At 34.4% G+C, this 21,540-nt stretch overlaps 2 protein-coding genes across 2 annotated transcripts; one reads left to right on the top strand and one right to left on the bottom strand.

The window, feature by feature from the left end:
• The first annotated feature begins 274 nt into the window (after nucleotides 1-274).
• Nucleotides 275-4,878, top strand: LOC105645986 (monocopper oxidase-like protein SKU5). Its single transcript, XM_012231743.3, has 9 exons — nucleotides 275-656; nucleotides 949-1,058; nucleotides 1,317-1,587; nucleotides 1,700-1,838; nucleotides 2,552-2,918; nucleotides 3,070-3,435; nucleotides 3,521-3,599; nucleotides 4,194-4,393; nucleotides 4,492-4,878. The coding sequence occupies exons 1-9, from the start codon at nucleotides 513-515 to the stop codon at nucleotides 4,595-4,597; spliced, it is 1,782 nt and encodes a 593-aa protein (XP_012087133.1). The 5' UTR covers nucleotides 275-512; the 3' UTR covers nucleotides 4,598-4,878.
• A 3,387-nt stretch (nucleotides 4,879-8,265) lies between these two features.
• Nucleotides 8,266-11,393, bottom strand: LOC105645985 (axial regulator YABBY 1). The gene is made up of 7 exons (XM_012231742.4): nucleotides 11,022-11,393; nucleotides 10,742-10,897; nucleotides 10,426-10,546; nucleotides 9,178-9,226; nucleotides 8,923-8,998; nucleotides 8,665-8,739; nucleotides 8,266-8,581 (listed from the first exon to the last, which is right to left on the bottom strand). Exons 1-7 carry the CDS (start codon nucleotides 11,112-11,114, stop codon nucleotides 8,510-8,512), a joined length of 642 nt encoding a protein of 213 aa, XP_012087132.1. The 5' UTR covers nucleotides 11,115-11,393; the 3' UTR covers nucleotides 8,266-8,509.
• Nucleotides 11,394-21,540: the final 10,147 nt, after the last annotated feature.

The following is a 21,540-nucleotide window of genomic DNA, read 5'->3' on the forward strand; positions in this document are numbered from 1 at the left end:
CGACAAAGTTCTCTTTTAAAAAAAAAACCTTCAATTTAACTATCAATATTAAAGGATTTCTTTTTTTTTTTTTCATAACCAACTGTCACCCATTATATATATATATATATATATAACATAATGTGTATTTGTATAAATTATTTTGATATAGTGAACTGGCTACTGGCTGTCACCCTCCTCCTCTCTCTCATGCTCAAATGAATGATGACTGGTGACCGACAAAAAAAGGCTTGGGGATCTGTCATCCAAGTGCTCTCTTTTAAACTTTATAGTACTCAATTTCTTGACTCGGCCCCAAAAACCCACTAAGACTATTACTACTAGCTCTACATGCTAAGGTGAAATAGAGCCGTTTTCTCTTTCTCCCTCCAACTTTAGAGGCTCTAGTTTCTTCCTTTCCTTCCCCTTCCTTTTCTCCCTATCTGATGATGTAAAACACAACAGAAAAGATAACCAAAAATTGGGTTCTGAGTTCTTGTTTTGCTAAAACACTTGAAAGGGTCTAAAAGATTATGGCTTTCTTTAGTAGCTCCTTTGCTTTGTTTTTTATCCACATTTACTTGTTTTTCAACTTGTGTTTAGCTGAAGATCCTTTTGTTACCTATAATTTTGAGGTCTCTTATATCACTGCTTCTCCTCTTGGTGTGCCCCAGCAGGTCTGTTATTTAGATCTCTCTGTCTTTTGCTTTCTTTTTCTACATTATACTCACTTCTTAACAGTGCTTCCAGTAAATTTATCGTTTTTTCTGCTTTATCTTGATTTCTGATAAGCGGATTTGCTATATTTTCTCTCAAGTTTTAATCTTCAGCTTCAGATCTGTTAAATTTACTTATTCACAGGTTTAATTCTTAAGATTAGCTGCTTCTGTACAGTGTACTGAGCTTGTACTTGATGTTGAGATGTTATATGGTTCTAGTCTTTGCTACTAAATTTGCATTGCTTTGCAGGTTATTGCTATAAATGACAAGTTTCCTGGTCCTACTATCAATGTAACCACCAACAACAATGTGGTTGTCAACGTTAGAAACAAATTGGATGAGAATCTTCTCATGCATTGGTAGGATTCTATTTCTTAATTGCTGTATTTTTGTGAATTTTGAGTTGAAGTGTGGATATTTATAATGATTTACTGTAACTAGTTTGAGATTAAGGCTTAGTTGTTGCTGTTGTTTAGCATTAAAATCTATTGCCTGATGGTATTTGTTGAAATTTGTATGAACCAGAATAGATGGAAATATATATATATATATATATATATATATATATATATATATATATGCTGATTTTAGTGTTTCGAACGTAATGGCTCTGTTAGGTCTGGAGTTCAACAAAGGAGAAGTTCATGGCAAGATGGACTTCCTGGAACTAACTGTCCAATTCCTCCTAAGTGGAACTGGACTTATCAGTTTCAAGTTAAGGATCAGATTGGGAGTTTCTTTTACTTCCCTTCTCTCTACATGCAGAGAGCTTCTGGTGGATTTGGTAGCTTTATTATAAATAACCGGCCTATTATTCCAATTCCTTTTGATACTCCATATGGCGACATTGTCATTTTGATTGGCGATTGGTACAAAAGGAACCATACGGTTAGTGTTTGCTGTTAAAATATTGAATCTCGATACTTTTAGATTGCTGAAAGAAGTTGGAAAGTGCGGTGTTTGATGACTTTTTTTTTTTTTTTTTTTTTTTGTAATGTAGGCTTTGAGAAAAACCCTTGATGCAGGGAAAGCTCTTGGGATGCCAGATGGAGTTCTTATTAATGGCAAAGGCCCTTACCAATATAACACCACACTTGTTCCTGACGGCATCGACTATGAAACTGTTGAAGTCCATCCAGGTGACTATTCTATATATGACATTTTTGTTGAAGAATCTATCAATTTTTTGCCTTTGTTGCCAAATGGAATTGGTTTGTGTCTGTTAGAATGAGTTAAAGCTTGTATGCTGCTCAAATCTTACGTTGCAGATGATTATTCAATATGTATGCCCTGCTTGCTACCATGTTTGTTGTGCTGTATATAATGGATAGATACGTAGTGGAACAATTGCTCTTTTGAAAGTGCATTATCGTTAATTATCATATATCTATCTATTTGCTTTCCTAATCTTATCTAACTAACTAACTAACTAACTAACTAATTTGTTAATTAAAGAACTAAAGCATAATTTATCCTAACTATTCTTCGCAGTATCATGTGAAATAGCTAATTGGGTGGATGTGAAAATATTTTAATACTAACATGGATGGCGTCCCTTGTAAATATATTTAGTTTTCTTCCTAAGTGTTATTTGGCAACCGCCAACAGGTATGAGTCATATGAAAACTGAATATTAGCATGTTTTGCTATTGGAGGAAAGAAATATTTCATCTATTCTTTCAGTTGTTATTATATTAAATGTCTCTTGATTCATAAATTGTTGTTGTAGGTTACTATCAAAGTCTATCCGAAGCTTCCTTAATTATTGTGTGTTATTGTCTTTTGCTTGTGATGTAGTTCCTGAAGCTCAAGCTCACACTTTTAAATGATGATGTTGCTATATGTTGGACAGGGAAAACCTATCGACTTCGTGTACACAATGTTGGAACATCAACTAGTTTGAATTTCAGGATCCAGAACCATAACCTTCTTTTAGCAGAGTCAGAGGGATCATATACCGTTCAACAGAATTATACTAGCTTAGATATTCATGTAGGACAATCCTATTCGTTCTTGGTGACCATGGATCAGAATGCAAGTTCTGATTACTACATTGTAGCTAGCGCAAGGTTTGTGAATGAATCACAGTGGAAAAGAGTTACTGGAGTTGCAATCTTGCACTATACAAATTCCAAAGGAAAGGCGAAGGGCCCCCTACCAGATGCACCAAATGATGAGTTCGACAAAACCTTTTCAATGAACCAGGCAAGATCTATCAGGTTGGCATCCGCTGTTTTTCAAATACCTTGACTAATTCTTTTTATCAGTTTGGGACTTCGTAGTATTAGAATTGTTCTTTTACTATGCAGGAATTTCTATTTTGATCTCATTTTGGCTTTAACTTTTGGGTGTTTCCGTGTGCAAATGCAGATGGAACGTTTCTGCAAGCGGTGCACGTCCCAACCCTCAAGGTTCATTTAGATATGGAACAATTAATGTGACTGAAATTTACGTGTTAAAAAATAAGCCACCAGTGACGATTAATGGGAAAAAACGGACAACTCTTAGTGGGATATCATTTGTAAATCCTTCGACTCCAATCAGGCTTGCAGATCAATTCAAAGTGAAAGGAGTATATAAGCTTGATTTCCCCACTAAGCCACTTGAAGGACCACCTAAAATGGAAACATCTGTAATTAATGGAACATACAGAGGATTTATGGAAGTCATTCTGCAGAACAATGATACGAAGATGCAGAGCTATCACATGAGTGGATATGCATTTTTTGTTGTTGGGTAAGAATTCATTTCCATCCTTTATGCCTCATTTGTATTTTGAAAGCATGCTTTTAATCATCCCTCTTCAACCAATTTATTTCAGGATGGATTATGGTGAATGGACAGAGAACAGCAGGGGTACCTATAACAAATGGGATGGCATAGCACGCTCCACAGTACAGGTATGTTCTCAACAGAGTTCCATGATCCATCATTACCCTTGCTTGGGTTTTGCCATCATTTTTCTTTTAACTTCATGATTCTAAAGCAAACATTTATATAGCATTTAAAGCGAATCTAATGTCAATTTGCTGCTTTCATGGTTTGTGTTTCAAATTTCCCCTTGAGAAGTCACTGATGGTAAAACTTTAGCTGTTTACCTTATAGGTGCATGATATCTGTTTCATGTATGCTGTCGTGGATTGTTATAGCACAGCTACTCCCTTTTGAGTCTTTATAAATGCTGTCTCTTGCTTCTATCGATGATAGTATAAGCAGTAAAAATCATCATTGTCCTAAGAGTTTTTGTGTTCCTCGAGTACCGGCTTTTTTCCAGATTTCATAATAATTATCCTCATGCATGTCCTTCCTTTAGGAACTCCAGCAATTGAGTGATTATCAAGAGTAAAATTCTCTGTGGTGCTTTTCTTCTTATATGCAAGGCTCATGTATAAACATGATGAAGTATTGGTAATTCTAGATGTGTAGAAGCAGCATTGACACTTTTGGCACTAAATTGTAATCATGAGTTATAATTTCTTTCATGTTTTATGTAGGTTTATCCTGGAGCGTGGACAGCAATTTTGGTATCACTAGACAATGTTGGAGTCTGGAACCTCAGGACAGAAAACCTTGACTCATGGTACCTTGGCCAAGAAACGTATGTCAGAGTTGTGAATCCAGAAAAGACTAACAAAACTGAGTTGCCCATTCCAGACAATGCTCTCTTTTGTGGTGCTCTTAGCAAAATGCAGAAGTATAGACTACTAACCTTTTTCTGCTGTTTATTTTTCTTCTCCAAGTCTTCTTGGAGTCATGGCATTAGATTCTGATTGTGTTCATTTTCTTTTTCAGGCCACAAGATATCTCTTCTTTTGCTGCATCAATGATGGGCGATAGAACAAAGCATTTCTTCACATTGCTGATGATTGCCTGTGCTGTGATGTTCATTTTCAGCTGATTGTTTTGCTCTGGGAAAGACTTGCTGTCTGTCTTGCACGTTCGAGCCTTTCTTCTTAGTGCGGTTTGTGGTTGTGACTTCTGAGTGCTTAGGTTTGTAGTCTAGTCCTGTTGATAAGAATTTTAAGTGATTTTGACATATGTTCTTAAATCTTCTTCCACAGTCCTTGTTCAATTTATTGGGATCGTCATTCTTTTAATACCTGTAATTTATTATGTGCTGATGACAATTAATCAAATTTTTAATACAATTAGCATCCCGTATATGCTTTCTGCTTTCAACTTGAATAGCTCATTTGCTCAGTTGCTCTATATATTGAATTGTCGTATAAAGGAGGAATCTTTCATTCGCAAATTCTACTTAATACAAGTGACTGCTTCTTTTGCTGAGGTGGTTAACTTACCTACGGTTAAAAAAAAAAACAATCATTCCATCAAAATGGCTATTCTTTTATATATAACATGCAGGAAACAGCATATCTAGAGTCATTTTCTACAGGACAGCTGTGAGAAATCTTTCTCAGACTTGGTGAGGTGAAACTTCCTCTTATCCTTACATGGTTGTAAAATACGGTAAATAAACGCATTATGTTCAAGGCCCACAATCTTCAACCAATATATGTTAGGAGTAGGATTTTCGCCAAGCTGGAAAATTCATGTCCCTTCTAGGTTGCTTGTTGTGGTCCCTTCCATCATTTGTTTACATGCAGCCAGCCCAGCTGGATCAAGATGTCCGTTTGTGTATCCCTTTGTACTTTGGAGGGAAGTGCTATTTAAATTACCCATTACTAACATTTAAGGTGCATTAACTCAATTATGGATCTCCTCGGAGATTCAAACTCCATAACTCATTCGTCTGATTGTGATATAAGGCACAGGAACCCTTGCATGTTGTTCAAAAGGGTCTTAGGTGAAACTATCCATGTGATATCTGACCCTGTCTGGGGCTGTTTATGATATACACAGTGGTCCAGTGCCCAGGAAGAGAGGAATTGAACACTGTCCTATTAATTATCAAACAAATGGAAACAATACATGAACTTTTTTTAATTGACTGTATAAGTAACTTTTGCAAAATATGACTTTCTTCACAACACTTGATTCCAAATCAAACATTTTTTTGTTTTCTCCTTCATTTTATTATTTTTGGTGATGCTTTCAGGAAAAATGAGGGGGATGATGGATTTCAAGATAATGCAATGTACATTTTGTTACTGTAGTTCTATAGTAACAGGAATAGTAACACTGATTGGAGTTGCTTTATAGCTTCTTTGCAGAGTGTGCCCTGTTTAGCTATCTTTAAGGAGTTATGTTTTCTGCCCTTCTGACCCCCTGAACTTATCCTATAAGTTAATTTCTTTTTCTATTAGGACAAGTAATAGATTTTCTTTGTGGCTTCTTAAGAGGAGGGGAAGTGAAAATAAAAGGAAATGGAAAAGTTACCATTGGCTTTGCGACCTCTGTTTACATGCTCTTATATTTACTTTCTAAAAAGCTGCGCTCTGCTTGGCATGTTATACTTGAAGGCTTCCTTACATGCATTTTGTTTCAAAGTTTCACACTTTTGGGGGTTGGAGACAAACTTCACAAGAAATGTCTTTTACAAAGATCCGAGCAGCTGAGATTGAGAAGGTGGGGCTCTATTTGCATCCCCTTTTTCTCCATAACTACAGTGTAAAAGTATTGGATATTGTTATATACCTTTCGGTTATGGTTGCATCGTATGCATAACTTCATTACTTGACCCTACAATCTTGGATTGAGCAATCTTGTTTCTGTTCCGCCATTTTCGCCTTTTCGGGAAGTCGCTTTAAGTTATATATGAACTGATATAGCTGAAATTGAATGGTAATTAGTCTTTATAAGCTTAGTTACTGATAAATGACAAGGCAATGTTGTACCCTGTTTTGTAATTCATGGTGCCATTTTAAAGCTTGTGAAAATACTTATATAAACAAATTAACTACTTAAGCAATATTTAAGCACCCATTTTATTTAACAGTATTTTGCATTCAATTGTCTGTAGTAATAGAAGTAGGCAAAGGAAACCCATAATTGACTTTAAACCAACCTCCATGTTCGTTCTAAATTTTCAGAACAAAAAGAAAGAAAGAAAGAAGCGGAAGAGTTTTCTGGAGGGAAATGCAAAACTTGGAGAAAGAAACTTCTTTATCTTCTCCAGCTTAACTGCTGCTGTTTGCCTGCAATTGCTGAGGCTGGACATACATAGTTCAGTAAAACCATCTTGGCTGAGATTAATTTTTAACGTCTTTAGTTCAATTTAATTCGATTTTCAATTAAACCCAAATCTGTTAAAAATAACTAAAAATAAATCAAATTAATTAAATCGAAATGATTTAGTTAATTTATTAACCGATTTCTCTTTGATCCTATCATTATTAACTACTTAAATTTTTATGCTTGATATGGATCAAAATGAAAATGTTGATTTTACTCTTATATATTCATTTTTATCCGATTCTGAATGAATAATGCGTATCTTAATTACATAAAAAATATTAATTAAGAAAACTAATATAATAAACTTTGAGTTGAACATATGTTTGACGGATAAGAATTATCAATTGATATTTTTTAACTTGATAATTCTTATCATCTATGTAACTTTTCTTTTTAAACTAGTGATTCATATTCCCTATCTTCTTCTTCTTCTTCAAAATGAAATTAATCTCAGAATATAATTTTATTAGCATAATTTATAAGAGATGGATATGTACTAGCTTTTTGTTAGGTAAGATATGAATCTATATTCCTATTTCTATTAATTAAAAAAAAAAATTTAATATAAAAAACAAAGATATAAAACGTCAATTTGGTTTACCTCTTGCTAAAAAACTAGTAACTGATAGTTAGATGTCTAATAGCTATATTGTTAAAATTTGGTATAAATTAAGATATTAAATGATTATTGAGGATATAATTTATTTTTGATATATTATAATTAAATGGTTTGAATTCAACCAATTGAATGCTCATTTGTTCTTATATTATTTTTATTTTATTTTATTATTTAAATAAAAGAAAATAATAGGAAACATCAAATTAAGAAAACTATTGACCTTACATATACATAGTTAAATAATTTTATTTTATCTTATAAATACTATTAAAATTTTTCTATCATCAATTAAAATATTTAATAATTATTTGTTATTTTTAATAATTTATCGTCATATAGAAGTTAATTTAAGAATGTATATTTCTAATATTAATAAATATTAATAACGGTTATTGAGCCTAAATATGAAATAAAACAAAATCAATTACCAATTCATGGAAAAGTTTCAAAATGAAGTTTTTAAAATCAAAAGTTGTTAAAGTTTTGAATAGAAAATTCCATAAATATTTTTCCATTTATCAATCGAGTTAATCTAACTATTGAAGTTCAAACAACTATTAGCAAACATCCAAATAGTTAATAACTATTTAATTCCATCAAAAGGAATGACAAAATTCAAAAAATAAATCCATTCTAGAAATATATAGATTTATAAATTTATTTGGATTTGTATTTATCGAAATAAGAAAAAAGCAAAATAAGAAAAAATAATGAAAATCATCATCCACCCAAAAAACATTGGTGTTAGTGTTGCTTGAGATATGAATGAACACAGAGAATTTATATATAAATTGTCTTAAAAAAAGAAATTAAAAAAAAGAGTAGAGATTAATAGATTATGTAGAAGTACATTGCTAGATCAAATTTCGACATTAAAGACATCAGTAGTAGTAGATTGGTTATGGATTAGAGCTGTTAATCTACATCTTAATTAAACTTGAAATCTTTCTGCGACTAAATACTAATTACTAATTACTAATTAATTAAGAGCAGAGAGACTTAATTTTATAGAGAAGAAAGAAAACAAACAGCTCCATTAGTAATTAAAGTTTCTTAGTATGGAGAGACACCAACATTAGCAGAAGCAAAGAATCCATCCTTCATCAGAACATCATCTGATCCTTCCTACAAAAACCCATAAGCAAATTAACTTTAATACTAGTAATTAAGGAAACTAATAACACTAGAAAGGGTTGTGCATAGTTTACCTGCTGGCGCATGTTAGTCTTCTTCACAGTCTGATCTGGCATGAGACCGAAGTGAATATGTGGGAAGTGGGCCCACTGACATAATGAAAACAAAACAAGGTCAGGGAAAAGACCCCACATTATATTCTGCTTATAATATAATATAATATAAAACAAAGAAGAAAATAGAGGAACCCTAATTACATAAAAAGAGCAAAAAAAGAAACCCTAATTTGGTAAAGTAACTATAAACCCTAAATAAATTTTCTTGGATCTTACGTTCTTAGCAGCTGCACTGAAGGCTTCTCTGTGGCTTATATCAGGATTTCCAGCCTTGATGCGTTGGATCTCGTCCCTGCATATTTTTTGCTTCAAATTTAGCAAAACTTATATACCACAAACACACACACACACACACACACACACACACACACACACACACATATAATATATTTCCATATTATTAATATTTAATGAGAAAAAAGAAAAAGAAAAAGAAATTCCCTATGTGAAAGCTTTGAAATCATTACTCACTTGATGAAGCGATTGTACGCTGAGGGGACTCTCTGTCTCTTCTCCGGAGCTGGACATGGACACAACACAACATACAGACACATTAAGATCACTTTAGTTACAACTTTTATTGCAATCTTGCCTTTTCTTTTCTCATTTCTCTCTCTCATTTCTCTACTGCCACTGCTTTAGTCATTACCTTTCCCTATCTCCACGTCCCCCATACATTTCCGGGGGAGACAACTGTACTTGTTTTTTCTTTATATATATATATATATATATATATATATATATATATATATATATATATATATATATATGCATAGTATTATACAACAGGAAAAAAAATTCTTGGTTTATTTTTGCAAATTAGGACTGACAATGTTGTTATTTGCTATTAAGTTAAATATATTCTTTCTTGCATTGAAAAAGAAAAGAAAGAATGAAAAGAATTAGGGTGTTCAAGTAGTTATAAATCTTGGGCAAAACTGTAGGGTTTATTGCTAAATTTTACCTATTAAGAGGGAAATGTCATTACCAAATCAGGGATACTAAATCAGTGGAAGTGTCCAACAGCTTATTTTGGCTATTAACAATCTCATCCAAGGTAGTTGGACTTGTGATATTAGACATGTCTATAGAGAGGCCAACTATAATGCTGATTATCTTTGTAAGGTTGCTAGGAATTTCCCTCTAGGAACTCATTTTTTGTCTGGACCTCCTTCGGGTTTGGCATGGTGGCTCAACCATGATTTGTATGGTATTGCCCACCCTAGACTTTGTTTGTAATTCTTAGAGCCTAGCTCTCCATTTTTAACCAAAAAAAAAAAAAAAAAAGCTGAAAAAAGGAAAAAAGAAAAGAGATACTGAAGGGATGATCTATGAATGGCAGGCATAAGTGGGTTTTGCTACTAATTAATGTGACACAGGTTCTTTTTTCCCCACCATCAGACCAAAAGATCTTCAAGACTGTTAAGAGCTTAGTGAACCAAAAAAGGGAAATGGTATGATTCTTTTCCCACTATATATATTTTCTTTATTCCCTAAGAGAAAAAACATCTGCTTACTGACCACGTCAAAGAGAGAGAATTTTTACCCAAAAGAATTACATTTTGGGATTCTTCAAAGAATAAAGAAGGCGACATCCTATGTCTGATTCTCAAATCGAATATGTGACAAAGCCAAAGTAAAAGAAATTCGAATAACATTTTTGGCAAAATCTTTGAGAGAATAAAGGATGAAAAACATGAAATGAGATATGAATCTTACGTCTGTTAATAACTGGTGGCCTTGGAAGCTCATCGTGAGTCACTCCTCGAGACGGAACACTAAAATTATTCACATTTGTTTGATTGATCAAGAAGTTTGGAGTTTGGTTCGGGATTTCATCCTGCAACAAAAAATTATAAATATATATACATTAATGAGATCTGTTTTCACCGACAAGTATTGGAGTTATATCTAGAGCACTGCGACTTGAAACCCAGTTGCAGCCAAATTAAACAAAAAAGATCGAGTGGGTATACATATATATTAGATTAAAAGGCTTATTTATATATGTAATTAATCAATAATGAAGACATACCAGAAGATTATGAGAAGGAGAATAGAAAGAGTGACCCAAGTGAAACTGATTAGCAGATGGCAAAATCAAAGCACGCATATTGACAGGGAGGAGATTGGTGCAGTGACCACATCGGACAGTAACAGTCTTGAATAAACTCGTACAAGGAACACTCACCTATAAACATATACATACACATCATTTTTTAATTAAATCAAAGAAAGTGGTCACAATGAGAAACAGAAAATATATATCGAATTGGGGAAAATGGAAATCAGGAGACATGGTGATAAATTAGTACCGCAAGAACAGTGTCGCAAATGTTGCACTGGACATAACAGAGCTGCTCGGAGGGGGAAAGGTGGTCCACAGAGAGTGAAGAAGAGGAGGACATGGTAGAATTTTAATTTGATATATACCCTTTTTCAAGTCTTTTGGGAAAAAAAAAAAAAACAAGAAATGATTGATGATTTACTGGCTTTCTTTCTGGTTTGATTGATTGATAGGATTGACAGCTTAACCACCACTACCTTGGATCTGCCTTTTTTTTTTCTTTCTTGTGAATAAGGTGTTGTTTTGTGAAACAAAGGTGATAAAATAAGAGAGAAGACACAGGAAAGAAATAGAAAAACCCCTCGTGGCTTCCCTTTGTGCTTATTATTGGTCTTTGTTTATAGGACTAGTCATGCATGCATTTACATGTGTGCATGTATGTATAAATACATATGATGATGATGATGACATTTTACATTATAGTAAGAAGAAGAAGCATGCATAGGACAGTAACATGTGTGGTTGGCATTCCCAATGCGAGGGGGGGGGGGGGGGGGAGAGAGAGAGAGAGAGAGGCGGCAGATGTGGGGGAGAGGAGCAAGAAAGGGACGTGTGCATGGAGTGATATAGCTTTCACTTACTCATCTGTTGTTTTCAGTAGTTAAGAGGGTGTGTTTTTTGGTGTCTTTTTGTGGTGTGGTTCAAAACCCAAAAGCCCTTTTCTTGACCTCAATTTCCGAACCCAAAACCCTAATACCCTCCTTCTATCTCCCGGACAATAAGCTTCAAGACTCATCATCATATGCCTCACTCTCCGCCACATTAGGGCTATATATATATATATATATATATATATATATATAGAAAATGAATTTTATTTTTTATACATAAAAAGAAAGAAAAAAAAAAGAAATTAAAATTCTTTATTGTCGAGCCCGTGAAGAAGAGCTGTAACTGATTACTCAAATCATCATGGCATAATCATGAGAATGTACAGTTTTAATTTTGGATATAATGTCCTCTTTATTATTAATTAAGTGAAAGATTACTTTTCTTGATTTGACTACTCATTCTCTTTTGTCTTGCACTATTTCATTCTTACAGACACGTAATTAAGTCAGTAAAACAATCACAGTAACAGACTTCCTCTTGATCTTGCTCTTGGTCTTCTTGCTATGCTCTTACCACCTTTGTCCTTTCCTATATTTCTTTTTAGGTTTATGTTTGCTTATTTGGTTAGAATCTTTTACCACCGTTTCCTCCTCCAGGGTTTTCTTTGCAAATTTTGCAGTTCTCTAAACCCTAGCTAGCTAAATTTGGTGGAATTGAAAGAGATAGTTTCCACTTGCCACCAAAATTTTTTTATTTTTTTATTTTGTTTATTTAAGGAAGCATCAGCATCCATACTCATTAAAGCCTGTGGAATCGCTTTTCCCCAAAAACTGAAGTAAAGGTTAGTGTGTTTATTATCGTTCTTTAACCAATGAGAATGGGTCCTGTATAACTCGGATGCAATTACAATCCGTTAAATGTTTTTTGATATTGTAATCAGCGGAAAGTTTGTAAAGCTTGTTGGCCTTTTACAGACCATCAAAATTCTTGGTCTCTACATTCAAATTTTGAAACCATACCTATTTAATGTTAGCCGCCGTTGTTGAAAACAAAAGAAAAAAAAATATAAAAAAAAATTAGTTTTTGCTTAATCCCACATCGGGGAGATAAGCAAAGTGAAGGTAGTGATTTGGCTATAAAATGGAAGCAATGTTTAGGTTTCCATACACACCAAAACACACCAAAAACACTTGAACGTGTTTTATATTAGGGAATCTTTTGGAATCACTTGGAGTATAAAATATTTGGGGTGTTTTGAGGGTGTCGGGTAGAAAAATATTTTGTAATTGTGGTTGTAACAATTTGCCGCATAGTGAATATTTTTCTTGATTGTCGTTTGGCAACGGCCGTGGTTTTTCTCCACTTGGGGAGTTTTCCACGTTAAATTATCGTGTTCTCTTTAATTTCTCAGTTATTATTTTATTTTCTCATTTATTCCTGCTTGAAGCCGATCCGAAGGGCGGGAAAAATAGCGATTTTCCCAACAAGTGGTATCAGAGCCAAGTTGTTAGGCGGAGCTTTTAGTGTTAAAATAATTTCTTGTAATTATAAGTATGCTCTGTGGTTGCGGCTTAGTCTGATCTTCCACATCAGAAATACTGTTGTTAGAAATTATTTTATTTTAAAAGCAGGTGGAGTTTTGGAAGTCTTGAAGCGGGTGGAGCTTTGCTTTGGTGTGCTTGAGTATCGGTGGTGAATGTCCTGACGATAATTATTGAAGTTATTCTATTCTGATAATATACTGTGCACGTAACTTCTGTCTAGAAGGCCGGATTTTAAGTGGGACCACTTGTGACCCCTCCGTCCAACTGAGATTTTACGTGGAATGGTAATATTGTCTAGGAGATCATTGTGATCTTTCCTGGGTATTGCCGAATCGGTTTACTTCACTAATTATTAGGTTCACTGTTATAAGCACAAGTAAGCATGTCGGCTATGAGATGTGAGATTGAGAAATTTGACGGGAGAATGAATTTTGCACTGTGGCAAGTGCAAGTCAAAGACGTGTTGATTCAGTCTGGATTGCATAAGGTTTTGAAGGGTAAACCAGTCAGCGGAAAGAATTCAGGAAAAGACAGTAGCAGTGGAGACTCAGAAAAATCCAAGATTAGCGATGAAGAATGGGAGGAGCTGGATATCAAAGCGGCAAGTCAAATTCGCATGTGTCTAGCAAAAAATTTTCTTGCTAATGTGCTTGGATTGTCCACGACAAAGGAGTTGTGGGAGAAACTGGAAGAATTGTACCAGGGCAAAAATATATCCAATAGGTTATATTTGAAGGAGCAATTTCATACGTTGAAAATGGCGGAAGGTACAAAGCTGTCAGATCATCTGAGTGTTCTTAATGGCATCGTCTCTGAATTAGAAACTCTTGGAGTGCAAACCGAAGATGAAGATAAAGCTCTCCGACTCATCCTGTCACTTCCTTCGACATATGAGCACATGAAACCTGTTCTGAAATATGGTAGTAAGGAAGTGGTGTATGCAGATGTGGTTAGTAAGCTTCTTACTGAGGAGAGAAGACTGAATGCAATGAAAAATAAATCATATGAGGATTCAGCTTTATTTGTTGGTGCCAAGAAAAAGAATAAAAGCTCCGGAAAGAGGAAGGTTGTCTGCTGGGTTTGTGGTCAAACTGGACACGTGAGGAAGGATTGCCCAAACGGTGGAGCTGATTCGGCTAGAAGCTCTAACGTTGTTGCTGCCAATGTGATCTCCTGTGGCAAAGGAGATGATGTGTTCTCTCTGTAATTGAGAGATGTGTGTCCTCATGGCATGATTGCTATCCGTTGAGATGCCATGGAAGAGGATGGATTATTGGTGGCTGGTTCACGGAAATGCGCACGGCATTGGTTGACAGTTGATGCAAAGTGTGTGGTGAAAAAAAAATATGTCGATGGCTAATGAACTCTCGGAAAAGTCAACAGGAGGATTGCACCATAAATTATTAACGGTATCCGACATGGCCGATAGAAAATTCTTAGAGTCGGTAAAGTGGTTCCAAGTGGCGATACTCTTTTATGGTGGAGTATGATAATTCTTGACGATAAGAATTATGATTGTCGGTAGCAGACAATGTTGTGTTTTTTTATTTTATTTTCAAGGTGGAGATTGTTAGCCGCCGTTGTTGAAAACAAAAGAAAAAAAAATATAAAAAAAAAATTAGTTTTTGCTTAATCCCACATCGGGGAGATAAGCAAAGTGAAGGTAGTGATTTGGCTATAAAATGGAAGCAATGTTTAGGTTTCCATACACACCAAAACACACCAAAAACACTTGAACGTGTTTTATATTAGGAAATCTTTTGGAATCCCTTGGAGTATAAAATATTTGGGGTGTTTTGAGAGTGTCGGGTAGAAAAATATTTTGTAATTGTGGTTGTAACAATTTGCCGCATAGTGAATATTTTTCTTGATTGTCGTTTGGCAACGGCCGTGGTTTTTCTCCACTTGGGGAGTTTTCCACGTTAAATTATCGTGTTCTCTTTAATTTCTCAGTTATTATTTTATTTTCTCATTTATTCCTGCTTGAAGCCGATCCGAAGGGCGGGAAAAATAGCGATTTGCCCAACAAGTGGTATCAGAGCCAAGTTGTTAGGCGGAGCTTTTAGTGTTAAAATAATTTCTTGTAATTATAAGTATGCTCTGTGGTTGCGGCTTAGTCTGATCTTCCACATCAGAAATACTGTTGTTAGAAATTATTTTATTTTAAAAGCAGGTGGAGTTTTGGAAGTCTTGAAGCGGGTGGAGCTTTGTTTTGGTGTGCTTGAGTATCGGTGGTGAATGTCCTGACGATAATTATTGAAGTTATTCTATTCTGATAATATACCGTGCACGTAACTTCTGTCTAGAAGGCCGGATTTTAAGTGGGACCACTTGTGACCCCTTCGTCCAACTGAGATTTTACGTGGAATGGTAATATTGTCTAGGAGATCATTGTGATCTTTCCTGGGTATTGCCGAATCGGTTTACTTCACTAATTATTAGGTTCACTGTTATAAGCACAAGTAAGCATGTCGGCTATGAGATGTGAGATTGAGAAATTTGACGGGAGAATGAATTTTGCACTGTGGCAAGTGCAAGTCAAAGACGTGTTGATTCAGTCTGGATTGCATAAGGTTTTGAAGGGTAAACCAGTCAGCGGAAAGAATTCAGGAAAAGACAGTAGCAGTGGAGACTCAGAAAAATCCAAGATTAGCGATGAAGAATGGGAGGAGCTGGATATCAAAGCGGCAAGTCAAATTCGCATGTGTCTAGCAAAAAATGTTCTTGCTAATGTGCTTGGATTGTCCACGACAAAGGAGTTGTGGGAGAAACTGGAAGAATTGTACCAGGGCAAAAATATATCCAATAGGTTATATTTGAAGGAGCAATTTCATACGTTGAAAATGGCGGAAGGTACAAAGCTGTCAGATCATCTGAGTGTTCTTAATGGCATCGTCTCTGAATTAGAAACTCTTGGAGTGCAAACCGAAGATGAAGATAAAGCTCTCCGACTCATCCTGTCACTTCCTTCGACATATGAGCACATGAAACCTGTTCTGAAATATGGTAGTAAGGAAGTGGTGTATGCAGATGTTGTTAGTAAGCTCCTTACTGAGGAGAGAAGACTGAATGCAATGAAAAATAAATCATATGAGGATTCAGCTTTATTTGTCGGTGCCAAGAAAAAGAATAAAAGCTCCGGAAAGAGGAAGGTTGTCTGCTGGGTTTGTGGTCAAACTGGACACGTGAGGAAGGATTGCCCGAACGGTGGAGCTGATTCGGCTAGAAGCTCTAACGTTGTTGCTGCCAATGTGATCTCCTGTGGCGAAGGAGATGATGTGTTCTCTATGTAATTGAGAGATGTGTGTCCTCATGGCATGATTGCTACCCGTTGAGATGCCATGGAAGAGGATGGATTATTGGTGGCTGGTTCACGGAAATGCGCAAGGCATTGGTTGATAGTTGATGCAAAGTGTGTGGTGAAAAAAAATATGTCGATGGCTAATGAACTCTCGGAAAAGTCAACAGGAGGGTTGCACCATAAATTATTAGCGGTATCCGACATGGCCGATGGAAAATTCTTAGAGTCGGTAAAGTGGTTCCAAGTGGCGATACTCTTTTATGGTGGAGTATGATAATTCTTGACGATAAGAATTATGATTGTCGGTAGCAGACAATGTTGTGTTTTTTTATTTTATTTTCAAGGTGGAGATTGTTAGCCGCCGTTGTTGAAAACAAAAGAAAAAAAAATATAAAAAAAAATTAGTTTTTGCTTAATCCCACATCGGGGAGATAAGCAAAGTGAAGGTAGTGATTTGGCTATAAAATGGAAGCAATGTTTAGGTTTCCATACACACCAAAAACACTTGAACGTGTTTTATATTAGGGAATCTTTTGGAATCCCTTGGAGTATAAAATATTTGGGGTGTTTTGAGGGTGTCGGGTTAAAAAATATTTTGTAATTGTGGTTGTAACAATTTGCCGCATAGTGAATATTTTTCTTGATTGTCGTTTGGCAACGGCCGTGGTTTTTCTCCGCTTGGGGAGTTTTCCACGTTAAATTATTGTGTTCTCTTTAATTTCTCAGTTATTATTTTATTTTCTCATTTATTCCTGCTTGAAGCCGATCCGAAGGGCGGGAAAAATAGCGATTTTCCCAACATTTAACATTTCGAAAGGGAAACAAGACTGAGAATCTGAGACATACACTTGAATTATGAGTAGTCCTCATCCTCAGTCCTCACTATAAAGTCAAATTTTAAAAGAAATCAAGTTGTACCCAAACAAAAGCAAACAGGTGAGAAAATAGTAGATTAAAAAAAAAAAGAAAGGGATGTATAAAGCTTGCATCCAATAGTAACAGATTACAAATTTTTCTTCTTTTGCAATTTTGGTAAACATCAATTGACCAATTAGAGGAATTACCTTTTTGATTAGCATTTGTCGCTTCATAAGCAGCATCATTCCCTCCTAAACAGTAAGACAATGTCAATCTTTTGGTTGGCCACTATAAGTTTTAGCACTTCGGTTAAAGTTAGTAAAGTAAGAGAGCAGGCTACTACCCTCACCAATGGAGAAAAAGCATTTTGTGTCACTTTTTTTTTTGGGTACATCAATCAAACATCATTGAAGAAAAATGAGTTCTAAAACGGTAAAACAATTACTTGACTTCTAATGAAATTTGGACTGAAGTCGAGTTTCGACCTTCTTTAGTCAAATTAGCAACTTTTGAAGTGAAGCTGGAAATCAGATATTGGTGTTGGGTTCAAATCTTTTTTCTCAGAGAAAGATAGTTGGCATCATACTCAAATCAACATGTGGTTATATGAGGGACTAGACCTACATTGTTAGCTTTTGGAAGGATTTGGAGTTCATGTATTCACATAATGTATATTCGATTCAAATCAATGAATTCAGAGAGAAAACTAATATTTCGATCTCAGAAGTTTAATTTTCAACTTTCTTTTAAAATAATTAAATAAAATTTAATGATAAATTTTAAAATTTATTTAAAGTAGGTATGATTTCATTTAAATTATTCAAACAGAAATGAATTGAATGAGCTAAATAATAGGAATCAACATCCATTTTATAAAATTTAGAACTCTACAATTACAAAGATCTTTTTGGAACTATCCAGCACAAATTTGAATTAATTGAACTTGGACCCTTTAATTTTTTTTTATCAAAATGACAATTGGGTTATAGGGGAGGAACAAAGATGGATTTATGAGTAGGGAGATGTAGGGACAGGTTGGCATGGCATGACCCACCCTAATTCCTTGAAATCATTCCAGTATTTAGCTTTACTCGATTTTAACCACAGGTTAAAACACCATTCCTTAATTTTGTCTTTCGGTTTTTTTTAATCTACTAGTATCTAAAAAGTGATATAGTTTTGGTCTTACGATTAAATAATTGACGAATTATTACCAGCGAATAATAATTACTAGAATGCTAGGAAATTTAGGCAAAAAAAGAAGGAAAAAAAAAAAAAGCTCGATGATGAACAGTCAACAACTAATTTAAGACTTTGAGTTGAAAAAAACCCCTTGGTGGGGCTTTGTTAGTGGAGTTAAGCAGCATTCAAAACGTCACAATTCAAAAACTCAGTCGCACCACTATCCGATTTGTCTCTTTACGTTTTGTTAGCTGTGTCATATTTCTGACAAATACATATGAAATGATAGGACATGTTGGTGATGGCGAAGCTAAAAGTAACTAACATTGATACATTTAATGTGGTTTGGTCGTTATGACCTCTCCATCTAATAATATAATGTCGTATATTTGGTACTATATATAAACTAAACCCAAAACGACTCGTCAATTGCGCCTCAGATCATATGATATACAGTGCTTGAATTAATTGGTAGCTGGAGGTCTACAGGAGCTTCAAATGGAGAAATATTTTGGCATGCTTAGATATTTTGTTTTCTTGCAAAATTTTAGGTTTTTAATTGAAGTCATTAAATCACTGTGATAAGATCCCAATTTAATGGCACATGATTTTTTTTTTTCGTTAAGAGTTTTAATAGACTAAAATAGAATAATACATTTCATTAATTTATTAAATTAGTGAAAGTAGATATAATTAAGAGGGACTTTTTGAAATTTCTCAAACTTCAGTACCGTACAATCACATTTATTAAATTAGAGAAAACCAACTGCAGTACTGTACAATCACATTTGACTTTAGTTGGCAAGAAATTACACTTACCGTTATTTCCAAACTTCAAAGAGATATTACACTGCATAGAATTTATTTTGCAATTAAAGTTCAGAAAAGCAAATGCGACTGCGTAATTTATCTAGATTGAAAAAAAAAAAAAATTCACAAATTAATTAATGAAGGATCTTGGACGGTACGCCTTTACCGGGACTCCCACCTCGCCACTTACAATTCACAGGATAATTCGTATATATATATATATATATATATATATATATATATATATATATATATATATATAGACGAGACCAAATATAAATGAACAGTAAAAGGATAGAGTATAGATCAGTTCAGTATTGATGAATAAAATAAAATTGAATTATTGGAACTAATAATTAGCCCATATATAATTTTTTATTAAACGGCAAAGTAGTATTACTTACTTTTTTTTTTTTTATAGAATCAGAAGATATAATTCTTTTGAATTGTAGAGCTTAAAATTTTAGCAAAATTTTTTTAATTGTATTAAGTTCATTTTTATTATTAACATCGAGATTAGTGAATTAAAAATTTAAAAAAAAAAAAATTCATCCATTGTTTGATTTGAAAAGTAAAATTTTAATCAATAAATCGGAGAAAAAAAACCCATTTACAAGTTACAAGATAAACTAATAATTAGGGTTTTTGAGGTTTAATATGTATATATAGGTGGAATTAGGATGGCAGACTAAAACCCTAGGTAGAGCTTATAACCTGACAGAAATCTTTGGACATAAGTGGAAAATTGTGAGTGTAGGAATAGAGCAGAGGGGATCCAAAATCTGACGCGAGAGGCTCTCCTGCGTCGCTGACCACTGGAGCTTTTTTCGTCTGATGAAGCACAAGGCTCGAGTCTTCTCTTACCCACAGCTACTAGCGTACTTAGCACAAAAGGTTTAACTCATAATCCCACTTTTGTTAATTTTCTCTAGATCACGAGCAAAAAAAGATAAACTAGTACTATTGATCAGGCGAGTCAGTGTTTCTTTTTCTATCAAAAGTTTCACATTAAACCTAAACCTAAACCTAATAGACTGTATTCTTAAAACTCCTAATTATACTGTCTAAATGGCAAAATTCATACATTAGGCGTTAGATTGTTTCGATCATATGGACTGATGAAACACGAGCTCTATGAAAGAAAAAGAAAAAGAAATGAAATTTATAAACAACTAATTGTGAGGATTCAAAATCAATTCGATGCGTAGTTCCACAACACTAGGGCAGAGGACGGAGAGTTTTAATTACATAATTAATATGAGGGCTTTCACCATAATATAAGATGACTCTATTATTTAATTATTGACATGTAAAAATGAACATATTGTGGCAGCACAGCATGCATGGTAAGGTGTACGAAAGAGGAAAAGCTATGACTGTAAAAAAGCTGGTGGGAGCAATTTGTTGCTGTTTGGGGAGATATGAGGATCAACATCAATCTCCTCTATTTTTTTTTTTTCTTTTATCTATATTGTAATATTGCAAAATTGTAAAATTTAAACTGGGGTGAGGTTGGGCAGAATCCGATAAAGCTGATATTGAATGTCTGATACTTTTTGGCCTCTCCAACTGACCGGTGTGGCTTTGCCTCCCAATCCTTTCTCTCTCTTTATGTCTCTGTAAGAGAGAGAGAGAGAGAGAGAGAGTTTTAAGGGGGGAGAGACTAGAGAGAGGATTTGATATTGATAGCTAAGTTCTTTCAGCTTAGCTTAGATAACCCCACATATGCCTTTGCATGCCCCATAACAGATTTTTCTTCTTCTTTTTTAACCACACAAAGACATGCACAAGCCCCAACTCAAAGAGAGAGTTATGAGTTTTCTTTCTATGTGCACACCACAAGTTTTGCTTTAATCAATTTTCTCTCTTTCACCCACCCTGCTGTTTCTACAACTGTTGCTACTAATACTACCACGAGCTTCTTTCTTTCTACTTGCATAAAGACAAAAACACCTCACTCTTCGTGTTTCCACATTTTGTTTTTACTTTTTACCGCTTCTTTCAATCGCATATCGAGACACCCCAACATTTATCATTCCTTTTTTCTTCAACCAACTCAATTCATCAATTAACTTGTACTATACATTTCTTTTTTCTTTTTTTGAAAAGTTATACCATGCATTTCTATTCAAATAAATTCACTTGATTTTTTAACTCTTTCCATTATATATATATTAAAGAAAAATGAGAGCAAAGCTTTAAAAAATATTTTTATAATATAGATAGGTTACTTGTTTGGA

This window comes from Jatropha curcas, chromosome 4, assembly GCF_041381405.1.
Source record: "Jatropha curcas cultivar XTBG-Jc1 chromosome 4, XTBG_Jcur_1.0, whole genome shotgun sequence".
NCBI classification, from domain to species: Eukaryota; Viridiplantae; Streptophyta; class Magnoliopsida; order Malpighiales; family Euphorbiaceae; genus Jatropha; species Jatropha curcas.